The sequence below is a fragment of the Anomaloglossus baeobatrachus genome, chromosome 5 (genome assembly GCF_048569485.1).
Source record: "Anomaloglossus baeobatrachus isolate aAnoBae1 chromosome 5, aAnoBae1.hap1, whole genome shotgun sequence".
Taxonomy (NCBI): Eukaryota; Metazoa; Chordata; class Amphibia; order Anura; family Aromobatidae; genus Anomaloglossus; species Anomaloglossus baeobatrachus.
The window spans coordinates 414,998,022-415,024,672 of NC_134357.1; the positions used below are offsets into that span (position 1 = coordinate 414,998,022).

Consider the following 26,651-nt stretch of genomic DNA (forward strand, 5'->3'; position numbering starts at 1 on the left):
AGAGATGACGTACTCAGTGTGCCATACAATAAGAAAGTCTTATAACCAGGGCTGTATTTTGCCTTCATGCTGCCCTAGGCACTTTAAGTGGTCGCGCCCCTTATTGACAACGTAAAACTGAGTTTTCGCACACGACATCTGTTTAAGGCAGATCTACTCTGTAAAACACTTTAAAAAGTATCAATGAGAAACGAAGGGCACTAACCCCGCCCAATGGGTATCACCACAGGCACATCAAAACATAGCATGAGTATAAAATATTCCCACCATCCCCACTTATATACTGTGACTGTCACACTGCCCCTAATATACTACACACTGCCCTCTCTTATAAATTATACCCACCACACCTTCCTCAATTATGAAATATGATCCGCACATTGACCTCACATCATGCTGCCCCCTCCTCACAATGTCCCATGCATGCTGCCCCCTCCTCACAATGTCCCATGCATGCTGCCCCCTCCTCACAATGTCCCATGCATGCTGCCCCCTCCTCACAATGTCCCATGCATGCTGCCCCCTCCTCACAATGTCCCATGCATGCTGCCCCTTCCTCACAGTGTCCCATGCATGCTGCCCCTTCCTCAGTGTCCCATGCATGCTTCCCCCTCTTCAGTGTCCCATGCATGCTGCCCCCTCCTCACAATGTCCCATGCATGCTGCCCCCTCCTCACAATGTCCCATGCATGCTGCCCCCTCCTCACAATGTCCCATGCATGCTGCCCCCTCCTCACAATGTCCCATGCATACTGCCCCCTCCTCACAATGTCCCATGCATGCTGCCCCCTCCTGACAGTGTCCCATGCATGCTGCCCCCTCCTCACAGTGTCCCATGCATGCTGCCCCCTCCTGACAGTGTCCCATGCATGCTGCCCCCTCCTGACAGTGTCCCATGCATGCTGCCCCCTCCTGACAGTGTCCCATGCATGCTGCCCCCTCCTGACAGTGTCCCATGCATGCTGCCCCCTCCTCACAATGTCCCATGCATGCTGCCCCCTCCTCACAATGTCCCATGCATGCTGCCCCTCTCCATGAGCTCCTAATGCTGCCTTCCTCTTTTCCATAATGACATCTCCATGCTGCCCCACTCATCATACTAAGACCACCACACTAGCGCTTATGCTGAGACACACACACACACACACACACACACACACACACACACTACCCCACTCTTGATATTGACTCCCCTACATTGTTCCACTCCATACTGAGCCCACACATGCTGCCCCTTCTCCATAATGAGCTCCCAATGCTGCCCGCCTCTTATTCTGAGTCCTTACACTCCCCTCCATCGATATTGTCATTGCTCTATCCCTCAACCCTTGTCCTCTGTCTCTAGCATTGGCCCCTCTCTTCCATTCCCCCAGCAGCAGCCTCTCTCCCCCCGCCTCCAGCAGCAGCCTCTCCCCCAGAATCAGCCTCTCTCCCCCCAGCCTCCCCCAGCATCAGCCTCTCTCCCCCCAGCCTCCCTCAGCATCAGCCTCCCTGCTCCCAACTTACCCCAGCATCAGCCCCATCCCCCAGCATGAGACTCCTCCAGCATCAGCCTCTCTCCTCCCAGCCTCCCCCCGCATGAGCCTCCTCCAGCATCAGCCTCTCTCCTCCCAGCCTCCCCCAGCATCAGCCTCCCTGCTCCCAGCTTCCCCCAGTATCAGCCTCCCTCCTCCCAGCCTCCCCCAGCATCAGCCTCCCTCTTCCCAGCCTCCCCCAGCATCAGCCTCCCTCTTCACAGCCTCCCCCAGCATCAGCCACCCTCTTCCCAGCCTCCCCCAGCATCAGCTACCCTCCTCCTAGCCTCCCCCAGCATCAACCACCCTCCTCCCAGCCTCCCCCAGCATCAGCCTCCCAGCCTCCCCCAGCATCAGCCTCCCAGCCTCCCCCAGCATCAGCCTCTCTCCTCCCAGCCTCCCCCAGCTTCAGCCTCTCTCCTCCCAGCCTCCCACAGCATCAGCCTCTCTCCTCCCAGCCTCCCACAGCATCAGCCTCCCTCCTCCCAGCTTCCCCCAGCATCAGCCTCCCTCCTCCCAGCCTCCCCCAGCACCAGCCTCCCTTCTCACAGCCTCCCTCCTCATCAGCCTCCCTTCTTATCAGTTTCCCTCCTCATCAGCCTCCCCCTCCCAGCCTCCCCCAGCATCAGCCTCTCTCCTCCCAGCCTCAGCCTCCCTCCTCCCAGCCTCCCCCAGCCTCAGCCTCCCTCCTCCCAGGCTCCCCCAGCATCAGCCTCCCTCCTTCCAGCCTCCCCAAGCATCAGCCTCCCTCCTCCAAGCCTCAACCTCCCAGCTTCCCCCAGCATCAGCTTCCCTCCTCCCAGCCTCCCTCAGCATCAGCCTCCCTCTTCCAAGCCTCATCTTCCCCCTCCCAGCCTCCCCCAGCATCAGCCTCTCTCTTCCCAGCCTCCCCCAGCATCAGCCTCCCCCAGCCTCAGCCTCCCTCCTCCCAGCCTCCCCCTGCCTCAGCCTCCCTCCTCCCACAGCATCAGCCTCCCTCCTCCCAGGCTCCCCCAGCCTCAGCCTCCCTCCTCCCAGCCTCCCTCCTCCCAGGCTCCCCCAGCATCAGCCTCCCTCCTCCCAGCCTCCCCCAGCATCAGCCTCCCTCAGCATCAGCCTCCCTCCTCCCAGCTTCCCCCAGCATCAGCTTCCCTCCTCCCAGCCTCCCTCAGCATCAGCCTCCCTCCTCCAAGCCTCATCTTCCCCCTCCCAGCCTCCCCCAGCATCAGCCTCTCTCTTCCCAGACTCCCCCAGCATCAGCCTCCCCCAGCCTCAGCCTCCCAGCCTCCCCCAGCCTCAGCCTACCTCCTCCCAGCCTCCCCCAGCATCAGCCTCCCTCCTCCCAGGCTCCCCCAGCATCAGCCTCCCTCCTCCCAGCCTCCCCCAGCATCAGCCTCCCTCCTCCCAGCCTCCCCCAGCATCAGCCTCCCTCAGCATCAGCCTCCCTCAGCATCAGCCTCCCTCCTCCCAGCCTCCCCCAGCATCAGCCTCCCTCCTCCCAGCATCAGCCTCCCTCCTCCTAGCCTCCCCCAGCATCAGCCTCCCTCCTCCCAGCATCAGCATCCCTCCTCCCTCAGCCTCCCTCCTCCAAGTCTCCCTCAGCATCAGCTTCCCTCCTCCAAGCCTCACCCTTCCCCTCCCAGCCTCCCCCAGCATCAGCCTCCCTCAGTATCAGCCTCCCTCAGCATCAGCCTCCCCCAGCATCAGCCTCCCTCCTCCCAGCCTCCCTCAGCATCAGCCTCCCTCCTCCCAGCCTCCCCCAGCATCAGCCTCCCTCCTCCCAGCATCAGCCTCCCTCCTCCTAGCCTCACCCAGCATCAGCCTCCCTCCTCCCAGCATCAGCCTCCCTCCTCCCAGCATCAGCCTCCCTCCTCCCAGCATCAGCCTCCCTCCTCCAAGTCACCCTCAGCATCAGCTTCCCTCCTCCAAGCCTCATCCTCCCCCTCCCAGCCTCCCCCAGCATCAGCCTCCCCCAGCATCAGCCTCCCTCAGCATCAGCCTCCCCCAGCATCAGCCTCCCTCCTCCCAGGCTCCCCCAGCATCAGCCTCCTTCTTCCCAGGCTCCCCCAGCATCAGCCTCCTTCCTCCCAGCCTCCCCCAGCATCAGCCTCCTTCCTCCCAGCCTCCCCCAGCATCAGCCTCCCTCAGCATCAGCCTCCCTCCTCCAAGCCTCACCCTCCCAGCTTCCCCCAGCATCAGCTTCCCTCCTCCCAGCCTCCCTCAGCATCAGCCTCCCTCCTCCCAGCCTCCCCCAGCATCAGCCTCCCCCAGCCTCAGCCTCCCTCCTCCCAGCCTCCCCCAGCCTCAGCCTCCCTCCTCCCAGCCTCCCCCAGCATCAGCCTCCCTCCTCCCAACCCCCCTCAGCATCAGCCTCCCTCCTCCCAACCTCCCTCAGCATCAGCCTCCCTCCTCCCAACCTCCCCCAGCATCAGCCTCCCTCCTCCCAGCCTCCCCCAGCATCAGCCTCCCTCCTCCTAGCCTCCCCCAGCATTAGCCTCCCTCCTCCCAGCCTCCCCCAGCATCAGCCTCCCTCCTCCCTCAGCCTCCCTCCTCCAAGTCTCCCTCAGCATCAGCTTCCCTCCTCCAACCCTCCCACTCCCAGCCTCCCCCAGCATCAGTCTCCCTCAGCATCAGCCTCCCTCAGCATCAGCCTCCCTCAGCATCAGCCTCTCTCCTCCCAGCCTCCCCCAGCATCTGCCTCTCTCCTCCCAGCCTCAGCCTCTCACTCTCTCCCCCCAGCCTCAGCCTCTCTCTCTCCCCAGCCTCCCCCCCAGCCTCAGCCTCTCTCTCTCCCCCCAGCCTCCCCCCCAGCCTCCCTCTCCCCCCAGCCTCCCCCAGCATCAGCCTCTCTCTCCTCCCAGCCTCAGCCTCTCTCCCCCCAGCCTCCCCCCCAGCTTCAGCCTCTCTCTCCTCCCAGCCTCAGCCTCTCTCCCCCCAGCCTCTCTCCTCCCAGCCTCCCCCCCAGCCTCAGCCTCTCTCCCCCCAGCCTCAGCCTCTCTCTCCCCCCAGCCTCAGCGTCTCTTTCCCCCCAGCCTCCCTCTCCCCCAGCCTCAGCCTCTCTCCCCCCAGCCTCAGCCTCTCTTCCCAGCCTCCCCTCAGCCTCAGCCTCTCTCTCTTCCCAGCCTCCCCCCAGCCTAAGCCCCTCTCTCTTCCCAGCCTCAGCCTCTCTCTCTCTTCCCAGCCTCCCCCCAGCCTCAGCCTCTTTCTCTTCCCAGCCTCAGCCTCTCTCCCCCCAGCCTCCCCTTGCATGATTATAGTGGACAAAAAGAGGCATCGCCACAATCATCAACTAACCTGTAAGGAGCACATACATTCTAGGCTCTGCCTCTGCCTTACCTGCTCCGGTGCCCGCCGCCCTGCTCTGGCTGGCTCCTCTTCTGGCTGGCTCCAGCTTCAGATGCGTCCTCCTCCGCGGCGTGTGTCGTCTGCAGCATTGGACGCTGCAGCACGGGGCAGTCAGCTGATTGTCGCGCCCGCGCGCCTCTGACCCCGGAAGTGCAGACGATGGAACTTCCAGGGTTAATCAGCTCACTATGCCTGGCGCCCGCCATGTATTTAAATAGACAGAAGTGCGCCTCTCCTCCCTCTCAACCCCCCCCCCCCCCCGAACACAGCCGAGTGTAACGGAGGGAGGGACGGGGGCGGGGATTGTAAAAAAAAAAAAAAAAATTATATATTTTTTTTTTTTTTTTGCTGCCAGAAAGTGCCGCCCCCCGCAACGTGCCGCCCTAGGCACGGGACCACGGGTGCCTAGTGGCAAATACGGCCCTGCTTATAACCCAAGTTTATAAGTTGTGATATTGGACCAGCAGTCTGGTTGTGTCAAGGCTTTGTCGACATCTTATTACATCTTTCTTGGACACCTGAACGATGCCCTTTGATTTATGTGACGTACTGTTTTTAAGTGAGTTAGTCACTTCGGCAGATCAATATCATTAAAGCAGGCAAACACACATAACTGATGGTTGAATGATTGTTTGGCTGACAGTTATCTCTCCCGACTTTCCCATACGCAGGATTGCTCAACAGGCCGTATCCTTCTCTACTCCAACATCATCTGAGACAATTGGGAGGCTCTCATAGACAATAGATGGTAGGTTGATCCCCCTTCCCCCTATGAAATTAATGGGCTGATTTTTCTAATGTGTATGGAAGCCTTAGGCCTTAAATGTAGTTACTTAGTAAGGAAAAGGAGAAGAAAGTTCCCAAATCTTGAACTACAACTGTAGTGTAGCCTCACAGTGTGAAATGTCACATGCAGAACGAATAGGCCAGCACTTCATCCTACTTAAACCCTTTATGAATATGGTGTTCAGTTTGAAGAATATTTGTTACAAAGTAAATATGCAAGAAAATTGATGTAAAATGAGATAAGGCTTTCCCGCTGTTCCTCCAATATGTATACTTTCATCAGCCAATGAAGCTTATACAGGTTTCTATTTCCAGTATTTATAACTACACTTTTAATTAATCTATTGATGTTACTTTTATCCTTGATTTGTTATATTGATAAGGATGTTCTTATTAAAGAAAACCAGTTGGAGAATTATAAGTGGCCACTGACCAGTGATGTAAGTATTCAGCATAAATGAGTAAACCCCTACAGATCTGTCAGAAAAATGTAGTTTCCTTTCAAATCAACATTTTATATGGGATACCATACTACACATACCTCTCACATAAATGTAGGCTATTGATTGCAAACTAGATTTGTTATTTTGTATACCCAAAAAAGTAATTTTCCTAACAAATTCATTCAAGACCATATTAAAAAACTGAGCACACCCAATGAAAGTTTTAAGAGAAAAGCTAAATTTTAGACTGTTAAATTCTGATGAATAAGAATTCAACCACAGATAAGTAATTAACCCTCAGATGGGATTAAATGTGCCTGACAGGCACTTCTCTTTTATTTTCATTTCTCCCTCCTCACCAGATTTTCAGGAAATCCCCTCTTTCCAGGTAGTCTCCTGGCTCTAGCTGCTGTGTGAAACCTGATACCACAGTTGGTCTGCAGAGCTTCAAAAGGGCAGATATACCTGTGCTGGCTTCTCAGGCTCATTGTTCCCGAACACGTCACACTTTATAAACAATTCTTGCTCTATGCTCTGCAAATGTGTTTTTTCTGGGGAAACTTCAGGATCTTGATCAGGGAGGGAAGACCTGATGAAGCCGCATCTGGGACGCACAGGCTCCTGAGGCGAAACACGTGTTGGTGGGGGGGGGCTGCTCATCTCCTCCTGAGGACTGACACCTCTTACCTAAAACAACTTTCCCCTTTGGTAAGGCAACCATTTAGTATAAGCTTGTTTGTATGGGAATTTTTGCAGACATATGTGTTGCTCTACCTTACAAGTTTTGCTCACGTTTTTGCACTATCAGCACTTTATTACTATATCAAGGTTTCAGCAAAAAGGAGAAATTTTTACCCCATATGCACTGCGGCACTTTACATATGTTTGAGCTACATTTATAACTCCCTGTTGGACTCCTGTGTAGTCATATTTGCTGATTTTGTCACTATTTAGTGCTTTTTGAGATTCCTGTCTGATCTGTGCCATGTTTACCTTAGGAGAAAAAATTGTTTTATATTTTTAATGTGAAACCTCTGTTAACCCCTCCTTGTGTGCTCAATAAATGATTTTTTTGCACTTTCTATACTCCCTTGTCCTCCTATATTTATATTATTTAGTACTCACTGGGCAGGAAGGACAGGTTGAAGTTACCAAGAGGACAGTAAGGACTAGAATCTGGTACCAACAGGGTAGGACGAACTGGAACCATGTGTCAACAGGGCAGGGCGGATTGGAACCAGGTACAAACAATAAAGGATAGACAAGAGGACCTGAAAACTAACAGGCTAGGGAACAAACCACTAACTAACTGAACATGTTGATTAGGCACCTCTCCTAGTGGGAGAGTACCTTAAGTACCCAGTGCTTCTCAGTGATAGGCTGAGAGGCACTTCTAGGAAATAGCAATATGGCCCTTTAAGAGAAGTGCAGCAGTGCATGTGCACGTCTTTGGAGCATGCCACGTGCACAGGTCCTGGGAGGGGGAGGCAGGAAGCACCCACATGGATGAACGTGGGGACGCTAGGCAGGGTGAAGAGAGCCGGCCGCGGTGGTGAGTAAGCACGCGAGCCTGCAGGTAGGAGGAGAGCAAAAGGTGCAGGGAAGCCGGCACTACAAACTATGAAAGAAAATATTTTTTTTACACCAGAAAGGTGAAAGCTACAAGAAGATCAGCAAAGCTTTACTTATCAATCAGAATACTGTAAAAAAATGCATATAAAAAGTCAACAAAGATCAAGCTGCAAACATCTCACAGGTTGTCCAGGCTGACCACGGATGTTAAGAACTGAACAGGAGTGTTTTCTGATGAGAAGGGTTAAAGAAAATTGAAATACAATTTCACTGTAGTTAGCGAAAGAAGTAGAAAGCCAAACTGGGGTGAGTGTTTCCCGTGATATAATACGGCATATACTGCAGAGGAATAGCATGTATGGATGTTGTCCACAAAGGAAGCCTCTCCTAAAGACTATGCACAAAAAATCCCACCTATAATTTTCAGCACCCATGCTGAAAAATATGAAGACTACTGGTACTCTATACTCTGAAATGATGAGACCAAGATAAATGAGGTCCTTGAAGAATGAAAAAAGATAGATGTTACAATTTGTCACCAACTGTGTAAAGGGAACCTGTCAGGTCCCTTATGCTCTCCAACCCTGCAGTATTTATCCTGTATGTCCAAATTCCCTGCTTAAACAGCCCTGTATAATTCTATTCGCTAATATGAATGTTTAAAAAAAAAAAAAATTATAAACTGCAATGTTCCTATGCTAATTAGGGCCTTGACTAGTCGAAGGGACGTTGTTTCCCCAGATTAGTCGGCCCTTTTTCCATGTTATCACGCCCATGCGGGCATCACACCATGATTTCCACAAGCCAGCATCACCGCATCTGCTGGATATATCGTGCGTGCACACCGCTCATTTTAGCCATGTCAGTGTGGCTTTGAAGCCAGATGTACGCTTCCTGGCTTCATTAGGCACACTACACATGACCGGAAGTTCAGAAGATGTGTATGTGAACCATCTTCTGAACTTCCGGTCATGCGTGGTGTGCCTAATGAAGCAAGGAAGCGTACACCTGGCTTCAAAGGTGCACTCATGGAAAAGTTTTCTGAAATTATTAAACTTTTAGATGCAGTTGTTCACGGATTGGTGAAACTCTGACTGACTATCCTTCTGAGACACTCTGCCTCTCTAACATCCTCTTTGTATACTAAGTCATGTAACTTGTAATAATTGAAATTTAACGCTCCAACTGAGTATCACTTACTTTTCCAGCTTTTTTTTTACTAATCCTGTTGCAAATCTTTAGAGGTGCTTTGCATCCATCAATTTCTAAGAGTTAACTTTTTTCAAATAAAATGAAAAAATTCTAAAATATGACTATAACAGATTTTCAAATCATTGCATTCTTGTTTTCTTTACATTATACACGGCATCCCAACCTTTTTGCAAGTGGGGTTGTACAATAGAGGTAGAGCATTCAACTGGTAAAGGATCTATGGTGGAGGGTGGGGGGTGTGACTCTAAAAGGACTCTTAGAAATGATGTGCAACCCTTTTACATTCTGTAAGTGTAGCGCCCCTGAAGCCCTCAGGATTCTACAAGGTTTTGCATCCTCACAAGGATGCAGGGCCTACGCCCTTAGGGACCCGGAGATTCAGTGCCGGTAACACCAAAAACCCAGGTAATACAATGGTACTTAGCTGGGTCGGACCAATGGATGGCCGCCTAGAGGTGGAGCCAGTCCAGTCCACTAGTTGACCAGGTGGGAGGGGCAGACTGTGGACAGAGGGAAAACACAGGAAGTCAGTAGAGTGTTAACTGTAGGAGTGTGAAGGTGGAAGCAAAGTGACATCCTGACTTGGGTTAACAGTGACCTGGTACCCAGGTGAAGTGGTTGCCGGTGGAATACGGTGGAGTACTCCCGGAACTACGCACCGACAGGGTACAGGACCCTAGGACAGGAAAGAGCTTCTAGCCGACCTGTTAACACCTGCAGAGCAAAGGAGATCATCAAGGATCATGCTGACACTAAAGAATCCAAAGACTCAGTAGCAAAGGGAGAACCAGGGACAGGACAAGAGACTCCAAGCCCACAGGGTTCATGCTACCGTCAGGCGGACAGAAGTGGACAAACCACAGAACGGGGACCCCCAATTGTTGTATACCATGGGGACCCACTTACCAGAGAGCGGTGCAGGGGAAGAAGGTACCAGAGAACCAGACTGGCACTGGGACAAAGGTGACCTGGAGGTGAAACCAGCCGGCCTCGGGCAACCAGTTATCGACTTCTGCAGAAAGTGAGTAAACCAGTTGCACTGAATATCTGTGTGGACTACCTTCTTCCGACGCCCACTGCACCATACACCCTTTGGGGCAAAACCCTACTTGCGGAGGGTCTACCATACTAGCTGCCAATACCATCAGCCCCAGTAGAGACATTCTGCAGCGGTGGCTCCCTCCACTTAGCCGTAACACCGCAAGTGGCGTCACAAGTGAACATTATCATAATCTCCCCTGTAAATATCTCCATTACAAAAAGGGTCCAGGGCACGGAATCGGGTAACGGCCACCACCGTGACGTTCCCAATAGAGACTCTGCTGGGAACAGAGTACCCCCATATCCCTGGGTGCTACATAAGATTCTGGCTAGTGTAATGCATATAGATAAAATGCACCTGTAAACTAGTACTAGCCTCATATGGAATTACATAACCATGCCCCTGATCTTTATGTCCTATTGATGTGAGGTCTGATACTCTGAACACGTGGGTTTCTCCCGTCTCCCTCCCTCTACATTATATGCCTCTTATCGTCACTGCCCCCTCCTCTCACTTCTTTCTGTTTCCAATAGGATCCTGTTTCACATGCTGGGTAGCAGTGTAGTGTCTGTGGCAGGTTTCTGATATGTGAAGACAGTAGTGACAGCAATGTCATGTAGTAGATGCAAATCCCACCGACTGTAAGACCTGACAACATGAAAACAAAGGTACAGCACAGAGATGGTCAACATAATGAAAAATAACTAGATCAGAGCTACGCGAACATCACCTGGTGATCTTCTCTAAGCATTTTTAATAGCTTTCATAAGCACTGCTTTTATTGACGCTGTCATAGTGGCTAAATCCAGCTGCCACAAGATGGAGCTCATAGCTTACCATCTTTTACAGTTCCATTGAGTTCAATCCCAGTTGTAAACATACATGTATTCATATGTAGATAGAATACTGTAGCAATGGCTTCATATAACCATAGAACATATATTTCTTAATTAGTAATTATACCACTATCAAAGCAAAATGTTCACCTTGTACCAGGTCAGAATTAAGTTCTACGTCTGCATCTATCTCCTTGAAATTCAGCATCTCCGGTGACACATCATATTGTACATTTGTCGTTGTCTGTAACATTTCAGTTGGTGACTGTCCAAGAATCGTTTGTTCCCCGGGCACTTTGTTTTCCGTAACCGTGAGGATTTTATCCTGTGACACTTCCCACCACTTCCCATCTCTTGTTGTCTTATTTAAAAAGCCATGTTTGGATAAAGACTTTAGGTAGCAAATTCTTTGTCCTGAGGGGGTCTTATTAGATGACGTGGATAATGTTGTACTCCTAGAAAAATAATAATATTGAAAATTTGACCAAGATTTGAAACGCTTTAGATATTTTGCTGCTTGATCCCTGGTGCCTAGGAGCACTCAAAGGATTCTGCATCACATATGAAGCCAACAGTATTATTGCTCCCTAGTAGGTAGGGTCAATATGATAAATTTTGCATTGAGGAGGTACAGTGTGAATCCACCTCAGAATGGGCAGATAATACCAAATCTGTATAGTAATACAACCGTGTGCATTGACCTATAGGTTTTTTAAGTTATATTTTTTATAATCAGCTTGAAAATATATAGGGTATATGTTTTTTAACTTACACTGATTTCATTACTTCCCCTGATGTCATTGTTTCTTTTTCTTCTAAAAGATTGACAGAGTCTTGTGTGGCTTTTGTTGATTTGTCTGAAGCAATTCTGTAAGTCTTCATGTCATTAACCTTGTCAGATTAAATGTGCAGTGTTACATCTAAAATACATGCTCTTATCACCAAAATAAAAATAAACTACAAATAAAATAACACATGTTGAAATATATTAAAACAAATTCCACTTTTTATACAAATGAAGTGTGTTATGTTATGTGTAGATATGAGCGAACCTGAAGTTCGGTGTTTAGTATGAACTCAGACTTTTCCAAGAAAACAAAGTTCGGGTTCGGATCGCACACCACTTGTGCGAGCGTCGCTGTGCTCGGGTACGTTCGGTGCTCGGCGTAGTGTGATCCGCTAACAGTGTTTGATCAGCTCATACTGTGGGTAACAACAGCATGATCAGATGTAGTGTGCACTAAGCAAAAAAAAGGGAAAGGAAAAAATTCCACCCAGCCTCCCCCGGAAGTGATCCGTTTATGGTTGGCTGCATGTGGGAGGAGAGCCGAACTGCCAATTAGTGACTTTAAATGAATTTCAGGTAAAGTACGGGATCAGAACCGAACTTTAAAAAAGTTAGTCTGGACTCTCAGAACCCAAACTTCCACAGGTCCGCTCATCTCTAGTTATGTGCCATATCTATGCGGAGTTGTGACTTTCTACTTTGGTCTAATAGAAGTGAATGGAATTCCATTGCTGCTCTATTCATGTTGGGGCTTAAAACGCAGAAGGATTATACATTTAGAACCTAGTCAGAAAAACCCATTTAGGCCATGAATACTTTGAACTCGAAGGCTATGTGCGCACGTGTGCGCTCTGCACCGCACCTAAAAGGTGCGCTTCAGAGCGCAGCTGAAAAGCTCCGTTCTGAAGCGCATGGTGCCGGCAGAGAACGTGCGCTCTGCATGCTGCCTCTCCCTATAGACAGCATGCAAACCGCACAGAAGAAGTGACATGTCACTTCTTGAACGCAGCGATTCGTGCAGCAGCCGAATCGCTGCGTTCTAATATGCCACGTGCGCACGGCTCCTGCACAATCTCCATAGACTGTGCAGGGGACGCAGGACGCATGCAGTTACGCTGCGCTGCAGATCGCAGCGTAACTGCATGTAATACGCACACGTGCGCACATAGCCTAAAGGTTTGTGATGGAAAGATGGCCAATATCAGGCTTGCAAGGTTATTCTCATCATTAAAAGTTACTATCTTATCACCAATGATAGGTTGGAACTTGCAGATCAGTGGCAAGTCAAACATTTGTGCCCCCACTGGTTCAGTGGGCTTTGCGTTACCCTGTTGAAATAGAGCGGTGGTCGCGCATGTGTGCCATCCCTGCATTCATACTGCTGGAGATAGTTGAGCACAGCACTTGGCTATCCTGGCAATCCCATACAGAATGAATGAAGAAGGCATGTGTTCGTGTGGCGCCCTGGACAAGCCAGGTCGTCACAGCACAACACCTACACACCCCACACTCCCGGTCAGGCACACCTAAGTTAGACAAAAACCCTTGTTGCCTTCCTCCAGGGGCTGATGTCCACACCAGGGGGTGGGCCAGGCAGTTGGCCCCGCCCACCGAGGAGTTCACAGTCCTGGAGGCGGGAAAAGCAGTCAGATCAGTTAGGGAAGTGAAAGTGGAAGGAGGAAAGTGGCAGTTAAGCAGCCTGAAGTTGGTCCGGGTGTGTGGCCCGGACGGATCAGCAAGGTTGGCAGACGGTGGTGACCGTCTGCAGGAGTGGCTTATTGGAGCTAACCGTAAGGACCGTGGACGGGCAGTGGCCCGGCGGTACCGGACCGGTACGCAAAGAGAAGCCAGCACCATCCGGCAGGGGCTTACGGACCCCGGCAAGGCTAGGAGTCGCCGTGAATTTGCCAAATCCGTTAGCGAAGGGAACCTCCTGGGTTTCCCAGCAGCCAAGTCCCGTCAGAAGGCAACAGTCCAACCGAGAGAGGGAAACACAGTCACCGCCAAGGCTAAAGTTCCCAGGGCCAGAGCCTGCGGGCAAAAGGGGCTCCTTCAGCACCCATCCAAGCTGGGGAGCGGGTTACCGGTGGGAACCCATTGGAACCATACACGTTACACAGGTGCAGGGAAATTCAGTCACCATCAACCTGCCGGGAGGAGAAACACCGCAGCCGTCTGTGGGACCCGTCCATCCAGCCGTGTTTTACCGAGAACTGTGTCCTCATCATAGGCTGAGTGAGTACCACCGTGCCGTGCGGCACAGCGCTGCCCCCGCGACCCTGCACCTCGCCAGGCCCCGTAACCCGCCTGCCATCCATCCCTACCCCCTCACCGGGCCCCGGGACAACCAACCCCCTACCCACGGAGGGGAGAACTAACATCCAGGCTGCTCCCAGTCATCGCTCCCAGGATCCCCGTCCAGAGCAGCGGTGGTGTCACCAATATCACCACAACCGTGGGTGGCGTCATGGACAATAACCAAATCCCCACCATCCAATCCCCACCCTTTTCACTCACGGGCGAGGAGCGCCGCTCGAGTCCCCGGGATCCAGCCCCCCGCTCGAGCCACCACCGAGCAGCAGCAGCCGCAGCAGCAGCGGCTGGACCCGAGCAGTGGGAGAGCGCAGCGTCCCCTCCTCCGCCCGCGACATTCGCACATTTCAGAGCCTAATTCTCAGAATCAATGGGGGTCAAAGTAGACAGACTTCCAAAAACCGCTTGCTACCATCTATCCTCCTACCCTATGGATAGGTGTTAACTCTTAAAGGAAAGCTTTCAGCAGGTTTTTGCCATGTAATCTGAGACCAGCATGATCTAGGGTCTGCAACCACGATTATAGTGATGTGTGACTTACTAGGTTGTGTGTTCCTGTTTCAATAAGATCAGTGTTTAATCAGAAGGAGATTACCACTTGAGGACTTAGGGGTGCTTCACACACAGCGAGCTCGCTGCCGAGATCGCTGCTGAGTCACGTTTTTTGTGACGCAGCAGTGACCTCATTAGCGATCTCGCTGTGTGTGACACTGAGCAGCGATCTGGCCCCTGCTGCGAGATCGCTGCTCGTTACACACAGCCCTGGTTCGTTTTCTTCAAAGGCGCTCTCCCACTGTGACACACAGATCGCTGTGTGTGACAGCGAGAGAGCGACGAAATGAAGCGAGCAGGGAGCAGGAGCCGGCATCTGGCAGCTGCGGTAAGCTGTAACCAAGATAAACATCGGGTAACCAAGGTGGTTACCCGATATTTACCTTAGTTACCAGCCTCCGCAGCTCTCACGCTGCCTGTGCTGCCGGCTCCGGCTCTCTGCACATGTAGCTGCATTACACATCGGGTTAATTAACCCGATGTGTACTGTAGCTAGGAGAGCAAGGAGCCAGCGCTAAGCAGTGTGCGCGGCTCCCTGCTCTCTGCACATGTAGCTGCATTACACATCGGGTTAATTAACCCGATGTGTACTGTAGCTAGGAGAGCAAGGAGCCAGCGCTAAGCAGTGTGCGTGGCTCCCTGCTCTCTGCACATGTAGCTGCATTACACATCGGGTTAATTAACCCGATGTGTACTGTAGCTAGGAGAGCAAAGCTAAGCGGTGTGCGCTGGTAACTAATGTAAACATCGGGTAACCATACCCGATGTTTACCTTAGTTACCAGTGTCCGCAGCTTCCAGACGCCGGCTCCGTACAAGCGCAGCTGGCTGGGGGCTGGTCACTGGTCGCTGGTGAGATCTGCCTGTTTGACAGCTCACCAGCGACCATGTAGCGATGCAGCAGCGATCCTGACCAGGTCAGATCGCTGGTCGGATCGCTGCTGCATCGCTAAAGTGTGAAGGTACCCTAAGTGTCTCCAGCCTCCTAGTAAATTGCTATGTGTCACCCTGCCCCCACCACTGATTAGCAGCTGTCAATGTACAGCTGTCACGTACCGGGCTGGGGGTGGGCACTCAGGATCCATCTGCTTGGTCGTCGTGGACCTGTCAATCTGTCATGAAACCCTGACATCTCTAATATGTTGGAGCCATGTCAGATGATCTCGTAACTTCCACCAATACGCAACATTCCGCGCCCCCAAGGGGCGCGTACGGTCTGCTTGGCACAATGCAGCACTGACACCTCCTGTCCCCATGGGCACAGGGAGGCATGGGAAGGGGAACCGAGCAGGTTGCGCAACCTCCGGTGGGACACCCAACTGTCCCACAACCCTTACAGGCTGACAGGAACTTTCTGCTCACCTCAGTTGAACTGAATTTTGCCTTATTTGTAGAAACAACGTGCTCCACGATAACTCTTACACTGGCACCTCAAAGTTTGCCCAAAGCCTGGACCTGGTGTTTGAAGCTCAGTTGTAAACTTGTAGTTCCCCGCCTACTTCCTGAGCTGGACACGTCTCTCAGCAGGGGAATTGCTTCTACTCAGGAACTGTCTTGATTGGATTTATCACCTCATCATAATAATAATAAATAATAATAATAATAATAATAATCACCTCACCATTTGGCCCTTGAGGTAGAGCAGGATGATTTCTTCTAGCTGCAGGGGCGGTGGTGTGCAAATGGATTGTGGCAGCTGGGTAATGTCATAAGCCTCATAATATCTCTCAGAATATCCTAACACCTCCCCCTAGAGAGGGCGCAAGGGTCAGCATGTTCCTGTGTTCCCCGTGCGCCTTTCTGCGACCCCTCCTTGTCGGGACAACTCATCGGCGTTATTGTAGCCACAGCCCTTCTTGTGGTTAATGGTGAAGTGGTACTGCTGGAGTGCAAGGCTGCAGTGTAACAACCTCCCATTTGTCCCAGAGACAATGTGTAACCAGCTGAGGGGGTTGTGGTCCATCCATGATGAAGTGGCGCCCATACAGGTAGGGTTGCATACGCTGCAGAGCCCACACTACGGCTGGGCATTCCTTTTCCACCGTGGAGTAGGCCACCTCCCTTGGCAATAACTTACTGCTCAGGTACAAAACCAGGTGTTCCTGGCCCATAGAGTCCACCTGGCTGAGCACCGCACTGAGTCCAAAGTCACTGGCTAAAACTCAGCTTTGCAGTGCAAAACCCAAATGGCAAAAACAATGTCAATTGTTTTTGCTATTTGGGTTTTGCACTGTAAAGCTGAGTTTTTGCCCAAAGTTCTGCCACAAAAAGGCTGCAGTTTGAACTGCATAATGCGGTCTAGAAACCCAAATTCCCATAGACTATGCTTGAAAAGCAGAACACATTCATTTTGGCATTAAACGCTGCAGTTGAAAAAGCAGGTAAAAAGCAAAGTGCGGTCGCACCCTTAGAATATCCTCACAACAGTGTACACAGAAAGCTGACTATCAGTGTGGGGAGTGGGGTTATACAGAGCTCAGCATTCACTGCTAGACATGCAGAGTAAACAGTGAATTTATCAAAATGACAGCATGAAGAAAAGTAACACTGGAATTTGTTCCCTGCCTTTAGGCTATGTGCGCACTTTCCGTCGTCCTACATGCAGTTGTAAACGCACGTTTTAGCCTTAATTGATTTAGCCAAAGTTGCCTTTTTCAAATATTTAGCGCAGAAAACGCATGCGTATTTACCGCGTTTTAGATGCGTTTTCAGCGCTTTTTACATGCTTTTTCACCTGCGTTTTGACAGATGCGTTTTGAACATCAAGACACTACTAAATAAAGTTTAAACAGTCAAACGGAATGAAAATGTAGAAAAAAAAGGGACAAATCTATATTAATGGGAAAAATAATGGAAAAAGATATATTTAATAAATTTATAGCGTTAATATACATTTTATCGTTAAAATAGCAATAAATGCATATTATTCTTAAATTTAATTGTCGGATTATGTGTGTGTGTAAAGGGACATATCAAATCATTATTTTGATGTCCAAAAAGCATGCGTTTTGGTAGTCCAAAATGCATGTTTTCTGCAATGAAAAAGCAGGTAAAACGCAGAAATTTTGATATTTCTTGCTTTTTGCTACTTCTCAATGACTTAAATGTTAACAAAACGCACCACAAATGGCAAAAACAATTGGCAGGGTCCTTTTCTGAACGCATGGTTTTTGACCAAACTTATGCAAATTTTGAGATGCGTTTTGAAACGCAAAGTGCGGACAAGAAATCATGAATTCTCATTGTCTTTAATGGAAAACCAAAACACATGCATTTGGGCACAAAAATGCTGCAGTTCAAAACTGACCCTAAACGCACCTGAAACGCAGGTGAAAACGGAAAGTGCGCACTTAGCCTTAAAGCTTGCTGCTCTTAGATTACTTAGCAAAAATCTGCTGAGAGATTCCAATGAATGACTGGAATAACAATTTAAATAACTTTTCTGAAAACTTTAGAACATGCATGTTATGGCAGATAGTTTATAATTTCAATATTGCCCAATACTGCAAAGGTTTTGCACAGACCCTATGATCCTGTATCATAAGCTAGTATTCACTCTGTGAGATGTGAAATTCCCTGATTCAATGTGAGAATTTCTTTGTAATGCCGAATGCTACAGAGCATGCTATGTTTCTTACACAGATTCGCACTGAATCTACTTCTGTATAGGACTGAACGCACATTGAGAGACAATATGGACCCATGTAATTCTATGGGTGCCGTACTACAGATTCATATTGTGATGCCCCTGGACTATCAGGTCGTCACAGGGTACTGCACAAACTGCCCTTCCGTGCAGTATTCCAAGTCCCTCATTGTTCTGGGTCCCTATCTTATGGTGTTGCTCCCAACAGCAAATCAAATCCTAGATACACACTGCACGACACCCACCAGGCACACCAGTGGACGGCTTGAGTGGAATAAAGTCGCTCACCTGGGGGGGTCAGGGAGGGGAGGTGAGTAGTGTAGTCAGTCTGTCAGTGAGTGGAGAGTTGGGAAGTAGCCCTCGAGCTGTGAGGAGCTCAGAGGAGGTTGGGAGTGGTGGCTCCCAAGAGAAGCTGTCTAGGTTGTAGACGGTGATCTAGACCTAGAGGAGTCGGACCCCCAGTCGCAGGGGATTGCGGCTAGGTGCCTGCACCTGTCGAGGAGGACGGTCAGCAGCCTGGTACTGTCACCGGTCCAGGACCAAAGGCACTGCGGGGTACACGGACCTTAGGTCGGGGAGAAGCTTCAGGCAACCCGACAATTCACCTGAGGAGAACGGAGCCTTTATGATCTGTTCCCACCTGCTCCAGAATCGGGGCACTAGCGCAACGAGGGGGATAGGGCCTTCCAACCAAAACGGTCCAGAAAATCCCAAGCGTGAGCCCTGAGAGCAAGCTCCCACACTTAGGCACAGTGGGTAGCGGGGCCCGGCAAGTTTCAGACTACTGGTCCACCACGTTGAAGTTAAACTTAGTGCCAGGAGGCAGGTCACCGATCACCAGGCAACACCATAGGGGACGGGACCCGGACATGCTCCCCTTCAGCGGCAGCGATACCCAAAGATTTGGTTTACCCAGTTGTCAGCGTCTGCTTATTGACTGAGTGAGTACCTGAGTGACCCCTGCATCCCTCGGCATTCCCACCAAGCCCTGGGGCTTATCCCTACCCGTGGAGGGTCACGAAACCTTGCTGCCCCACTCCATCACCGCGGGTACTCCCAACGGCAGCGGCGGTACTCCCAATTACCATACAACACGGGTGGCGTCACGAACTCTCTCTCCCCTGTAACTACCCCCCCTTCTTCATTCGAGTGTGGCCCCTAGCCCCCGGGTCCGGAGACCCTCAAGCCATGAATAATCACCCCCAGATCTGAGCGGTTCAGACCGCTGCAGGGGCGGCACAATATTACATGGATCCACACTGTAAATGAGTGGATCAGGTTACAATGGGCTACCATTTTTTTTTTATCTGTGTCTTTATCTATGGATGTCCCTTTAGGTTTATTTTTGGGGCCTTTATATTTGCAACTTATTTATCTACATTTTTAACATTACTAGGGATTCCCTTGTTCATTTTACCAGATATTTCAGTCCATTACCCTGGGCTTTCAGTTTTTACTTGGTCTTGTTCATTATCTTGAGCTGCATCTAAAGCCCACTTTACATGTTGCAATTAGTTGTACAATCGCATTTGCGATGTGACACGCCCAGGTTGCATACGGGATCTTATGAGATTGCACGTAGGTCGTTCATTTGCTGTCACACGTGCGTTAGTAGTCTATGTTAAATTGATCAATTTTGTGTGCGATCCTTTAGATCATGTGTTCTGTGACGTATGCATTGGGCACCTTTTTTTTTTTTTTTTTATTTATTGACTTGCCAAGCGTGTGTAATGTGTAGGGATGCGTTTTTACTATGTCATCTGCCATTCAGCTCTGCTACATGGCCGCTAACAGCAGACACAGACAGCCATGTAGCAGAGCTGAATGGCAGATGACAGCAGACACAGACAGAGCCGCACTGTCAGAATGAACTCGGGTGAACTTCACCCGACTTCACGGTCATGCTGCGGCTCTGTCTGTGTCGCGCCCTGATTAGCGGTCACCTGTGAAGGGCTCACCGGTGACCGCTAATCTCCTAAGTGACTGAAGTTAGCAGCCCTCTCTCATATACTCACCGATCCCCGATCCCCGGCGCTGCACGGCATTCACACTGCTCCGGCGGCTTTTACTGTTTTGAAAAAGCCGGCCGCCCATTAAACAATCTCGTATTCCCTGCTTTCCCCGCCCACCGGCGCCTATGATTGGTTACAGTGAGACACGCCCCCACGCTGAGTGACAGGTGTCACACTGCACCCAATCACAGCAGCCGGTGGGCGTGTCTATACTGTGTAGTGAAATAAATAATTAAATAATTAAATAAAACGGCGTGCGGTCCCCCCCAATTTTAAAACCAACCAGATAAAGCCATACGGCTGAAGGCTGGTATTCTCAGGATGGGGAGCTCCACATTATGGGGAGCCCCCCAGCCTAACAATATCAGCCAACAGCCGCCCAGAATTGCCGCATACATTATATGCGACAGTTCTGGGACTGTACCCGGCTCTTCCCGATTTGCCCTGGTGCGTTGGCAAATCGGGGTAATAAGGAGTTATTGGCAGCCCATAGCTGCCAATAAGTCCTAGATTAATCATGTCAGGCGTCTCCCAGAGACACCTTCCATGATTAATCTGTAAATTACAGTAAATAAACACACACACCCGAACAAAATCCTTTATTAGAAATAAAAAACACAAACATATACCCTGGTTAACCACTTTAATCAGCCCCAAAAAGCCCTCCATGTCCGGCGTAATCCAGGATGCTCCTGCGTCGCTTCCAGCGCTGCTGCATGGAGGTGGCCGGAGCTGCAGAATACACCGCCGCTCCGGTCACCTCCACACAGCAACTGAAGAGTGCCGCGCGATCAGCTGAGCTGTCACTGAGGTTACCCGCTGTCACTGGATAAAGCGGTGGATGCAGCGGTGGCCGCGGGTAACCTCAGTGACAGCTCAGCTGATCGCGCTACTCACCGCCGCTTCTCTCACCTCCACGCAGCAACTGAGGTGAGTAGCGCGATCAGCTGAGCTGTCACTGAGGTTACCCGCGGCCACCGCTGCATCCACCGCTGGATCCAGTGACAGCGGGTAACCTCACTGACAGCTCAGCTGATCGCACGGCTGTCTTCATTAGCTGCGTGGAGGTGACAGGAGCGGCTGTGTCTGCTGCAGCTCCGGTCACCTCCATGCAGCAGCGCTGGAAGCGACGCTGCATCATCCTGGATTACGCCGGACATGGAGGGCTTTTTGGGGCTGATTAAAGTGGTTAACCAGGGTATATGTTTGTGTTTTTTATTTCTAATAAAGGATTTTTTTTGGGTGTGTGTGTTTATTTACTGTAATTTACAGATTAATCATGGAAGGTGTCTCTGGGAGACGCCTGACATGATTAATCTAGGACTTATTGGCAGCTATGGGCTGCCAATAACTCCTTATTACCCCGATTTGCCAACGCACCAGGGCAAATCGGGAAGAGCCGGGTACAGTCCCAGAACTGTCGCATATCATGTATGCGGCAATTCTGGGCGGCTGTTGGCTGATATTGTTAGGCTGGGGGGCTCCCCATAACGTGGAGCTCCCCATCCTAAGAATACCAGCCTTCAGCCGTATGGCTTTATCTGGCTGGTTTTAAAATTGGGGGGGACCGCACGCCGTTTTTTTTAATTATTTAATTATTTATTTCACTACACAGTATAGACACGCCCACCGGCTGCTGTGATTGGGTGCAGTGTGACACCTGTCACTCAGCGTGGGGGCGTGTCTCACTGTAACCAATCATAGGCGCCGGTGGGCGGGGAAAGCAGGGAATACGAGATTGTTTAATGGGCGGCCGGCTTTTTCAAAACAGTAAAAGCCGCCGGAGCAGTGTGAACGCCGTGCAGCGCCGGGGATCGGGGATCGGTGAGTATATGAGAGAGGGGGATAGACTGACATGGACAGAGAGTGAGGGACAGAGATAGTGACCGACTGACAGAGATTAGTGAATGACAGACATTGTGAGGCGCTTCAGAACGCAGCTTTTCAGCTGCGCTCTGAAGCGGACCTTTTTTAAGCTGCGGTGCAGAGCGCACACCTGCGCGAATAGCATCAGACACCAAAATCATATGAGGGATGTCACACGTTACAATTGACTAGGTTCCTGCAACAAAACGCTCAATTCTAGACAAAGATACGATGTGTTTGCGATCAACGGTTTTGCGTTCAATCCTGATCGCACGTAGCTGTCACACGCAGATACCTCACAAACGATGCCGGATGTGCGTCACTTACAACTTGACCCCAACGACGGATTGTGAGATATATTGAAGGGTGTGTAGCGGGCTTTAGATGCAATTTTCTTACCCTGTAGTTCTTTAAATGGAATATATCTAAGTTATGTAGCTGGGTCTCAGCCAAAAATCAATTTAGGCTGATTGGGATCTTTTCATTTCCAACTTTTCTGTCCTGATATAATACCTGGTCAAGTTGTGCTTCTGAGTCTTGGCGTATATGCTTTTGTAGTAAGTTATCACTTGGATTCTGTTCATTCTCTGTCTCTGTTGGTTTGTGCTTTATTTCCACAGCTTGTTCTTTGGTGATCAATAATGGTGCCTTTACATCTCCAGTTTCAATGTTACCTTTTAAGATTCCTATTAACTTATCTTCCTTAGCTTCCAGCTCACTTTTGTTAACGTGGAAGTATACGGCTTGTGTCTTGTCCATCATGGTAGTTTTCACTCTTCCATGTTTTTCTACAGGTGTATCTATGGTCTCAGCTGTGGTGTCTTCTAAATTCTCCTGACTTTCTGTTAGCTGCACTTGGCTGTCTTTTGTTTCCTCAATATTTAGAGCATCTGCTGTTAACTTACCTTTCTTTCTCCTAAAAATGTTATAGAAGAACTGTATTACTTTGCTCATGTTCAACTCAATTACTTTTTTTTCCCCCAATCTTAATTGTTCTTGTCTTCCACACTTGATCCGAGAAGGTGCTTGAGATGTTGAAACGATGAATCCCTATGTAACCAGAAACAGTCATTCGATCTACATTGACTACAAATTAAGGTTAAGATTTAACGATACAACGCAGATAAACAGTAAACCCACACACACATTTTTAAACCCATTTTTTAACCCTTAGGCTATGTGCACATGGTGCATTTTGATGAGTTTTTCTTTTAGAAATCTGCACTAAAATCTGCATGCCTATTCTAAGGCGGGCTTTGCACACTACGACATCGCAGGTGCGATGTCGGTGGGGTCATGTCGAAAGTGACGCACTTCCTGCGTCGCTCTCGACATCGTAATGTGTAAATCCTAGATGATACGATTAACGAGCGCAAAAGCATCGTAATCGTATCATCGGTGAAGCGTTGGCGAATTCCATAATTACGTGGACGCAATGGTCCGATGTTGTTCCTCGTTCCTGCGGCAGCACACCTCGCTGTGTGTGAAGTCGCAGGAGCGAGGAACATCTACCTGCGTCACCGCGGCTCCCGTAGGCTATGCGGAAGGAAGGAGATGGGCGGGATGTTTACATCCCGCTCATCTCCGCCCCTCCGCTACTATTGGCCGGCTGCTGTGTGACGTCGCAGTGACGCCGCACGACCCGCCCCCTTAATAAGGAGGCGGGTCGCCGGCCAGAGCGACGTCGTACGGCGGGTGAGTGCCTGTGAAGCTGGCGTAGCGATAATGTTCGCTACGGCAGCTATCACAATGATATCGCAGCTGCGACGGGGACTATCGCGCTCGGCATCGCAGCATCGGCTTGCGATGTCGCAGTGTGCAAAGTACCTCTAAAGCTGGCAAATTCTATGAGATTTCTGAAGTGCTGCAGCAAGTCAATTGTTGGGGCGTTTTTTCCTGCAATTTTTTCAGTCCGATTTTCTGCCAGAAGGTGCAGATTTCATGCAGAAAATTTCTGCACCAAATCTGCAGCGTGTGCACATAGCCTTATCAATCGCCATGCTTTTACGATTTACAGTTTAAGGAAATTCTTTTCATGAGCTGCCTTTTGATGGATTTGCTCTGTTGTCCCACCTCTACAGCCATTGTTCTTTGAACTGCCACCCAGTCTTCTTTAGGGTCAACACAGATGGCGAATAATACGGAGAGAGTGGAATGCAATAAAAAAAATTGCATTCCACTCGGACCAATATTACTCTATGGGGCAGCTACCATGGGTGATTGTTTTCTCAGACCTAACTGGACCGAGAAAACAATCACAGCATGCTTCGGGTGGAATGCGATCTAGTTCCACTCGTACCCATTCAAGTCTATGGGGCAAGAGAAACATAGCATTGTTCTCGCGTTACACCGGTGTAATGCGAGTGCAGTGCGATTCTCGCATCAGCCGGCGACGGAGGAGATGGGGAGATAAATCCCTCCCTCTCCTCCACAGTGCCGGCCCTCACCTCCGCAGCGCTGGCCCGCCCCTTCTCAGCGCCGACCCCTCCCTCCACAACTGTGGTCTGATCGCACGATCGGACCATAGTCGCATGACACTCGGTTCCCACTGTGCTGCGAGCGTGTGCCGAGTGTCATGCAAGGACTCACAGAGTTGCAATAATCCCCATGTGGCCTCAGCCTTAGGATCCACCTCACCAGGTGAGTCATACCTGCAAATTATGCTCAAACTAAGGTAATCACAAATTATTATACATTCAGGAAAATGTATTAATATTTTAGATATAATTTATTACAGTCTAAACTTTCTGCTGACCTTTGTCTTTCTTTTTATCTTTGACATTTAAATGTTTGTTATCTGCGTTACCATGTCCTTTTCACATTTGCTCTTCATCCCTATCTTGTCACTATTAATTGAGGGATGCCCTTTAGACCTTTAAAATCTTATTCTACAATATCTTTATCTTTGATGAAGTCAGGTCCAACTATTTTAATTTTCTACACATTCTTTAAGTCTTTATCTTTGTCAACCACAGAGTCTTCACCAGAAGCATCTATCTTTACTATTTCCTGATCTAGACACATTTGTTTGAGGCCTGAAACACACTTCCGTTAAAAACACGCACGTGCCGCGAGACACGTATTTCTTTTCGTATTTCTCGGGTACGTGCGGTCTACGTGTGTTCTACATGTGCTATCCGCAATAGCACACGTAGAACCGGTAATTTGCATACTCACATGGTCCGCGCTGCTGTCCAGGGTACTGATCTTCGGTCTTCAGCCCTGCCCTCTCCCCGCTGCTGCTGTTGCCGGCTGCAGTGAAGTGAATATTAAATGAGCATAATGAGCAGCGGTCGGCAGCAAGTGGCAGCAGCGGCAGAGACAGGAGGGCTGGAGAAGGTGAGTAAATGTTTTTGTTTTTTTCACTGACACGTGTGTTTTCTCCGGCGCGTGTCACACGGGACCGCATCCACACTACATCCGTGTGGTACGGGTGCGGGCCGTGTGACACCCGTGCTGCCGGAGAAAACGTGGACATGTCAGCGTGTAGAAAAACGCACACACGTACAAACGCACATGGACACACGTTCCGTGTGGTTTTACATGTGTGTGCCTGCTACAATAGGGTAACATTGGTGTACGTGTATCCGTGCCGCCGATACATGCAAAAACGGACCAAACACGTACCGGCGGCACGGATGTGTGTCGGAGGCCTGAGACAATCTTTCTTCAAAAAACTGTTATCTCCATGTCAAAGTGCTGGGATTTTATTAAAGGGAAGGTATCGCGTTTTTTTTACTTTTGTATTAATAATAGTGATTATGAAATCAAGTATTTTTAATACAAAATTAAACTCGCTGTTTATTTAGTTTTTATTTAATTCTAGTTTTACTGAAGGGGGCCATGCTGGATTTACTGTGTGTAACGACAGTTAATCACCTCCTTTATTGCAGCCCCCTGGGCTGTCCAGATCACAGCAGAGGGAGGAGATCAATGCCATCTTTGTGCAGCTCACAGCCGTCATGCTGTGTGCTGCCCTTTTCACCGTCACCCGTTTGGCCTGTGTGAGTAGTGTATCGGCGCCCCTCCCCCGCCGCCGATGGTATCAAATCCAATGACACCCCCACACTCTCCCCCCACCACCGCTACCTCCCTCCCTCCTTGCTGCAGAGGGCGTGCATGCAGAGCATTGTGTATGTGTGCATGCAGAGCATTGTGTGTGCGTGCATGTGGCAGAGCATTGTGTGTGTGTGTGCGTGTGGCAGAGCATTTTGTGTGCGTGGCAGAGCATTATATGTTTGTGAGTGGCAGAGCATTTTGTGTGCGTGTGTGTGGCAGAGCATTGTGTGTGCATGCGTGTGTCGTGCCCAGGGAATGGGGTACTTGGTCCCAGGCGGTAACAAACAGGAATGTCACTCTGGTAGCCATTGCCCGGTCCTGTGCCCTGGGGCTTCTTTTGTAAAAGGGGGTATTTACAGGGGTGAATAGAGTTAATGTCATGTGACGCCACCTGCGGGTTGCGGTTAAGAATAGAGAACCGCTGCTAAATGTGGGTACTCCCAGAGCTGGTGGTGATTGCAGAAATGGTGTTAGGCCCTCTGCAGGTAGGGCAGTGCCTGGGAGATGATGAGGGATAATAACAGAGACCACACCAGTTTGTCTTTAACAGTCTCTACTCACTTGGACCCAGGGGTTGCTGGTTCTGGTCCCTTGGAGTATCTGTGCCAATGTAGTGACCCAGGTTGCTCTGTCCCCAGAACTCTCTGTTGGTTGGGTCCCCGTAGCATGGAGCGTTTGGGGCCTGACT

The 26,651-nt window shown here is 50.1% G+C and overlaps 1 protein-coding gene across 1 annotated transcript in view; it reads right to left on the minus strand.

Annotated features, from left to right (window-relative positions):
- EFCAB3 (EF-hand calcium binding domain 3) overlaps window positions 1-26,651 on the minus strand; it is a 50,535-nt gene that overhangs the window by 17,964 nt on the left and 5,920 nt on the right. The window contains exons 2-4 of the mRNA XM_075347730.1: window positions 22,418-22,954; window positions 11,502-11,620; window positions 10,880-11,184 (exon numbers count right to left, since the gene is read on the minus strand). Coding sequence (XP_075203845.1) covers window positions 10,880-11,184; window positions 11,502-11,620; window positions 22,418-22,858 — 865 coding nt within the window. The 5' untranslated portion in view covers window positions 22,859-22,954. The remainder of the gene's footprint in view (window positions 1-10,879; window positions 11,185-11,501; window positions 11,621-22,417; window positions 22,955-26,651) is intronic.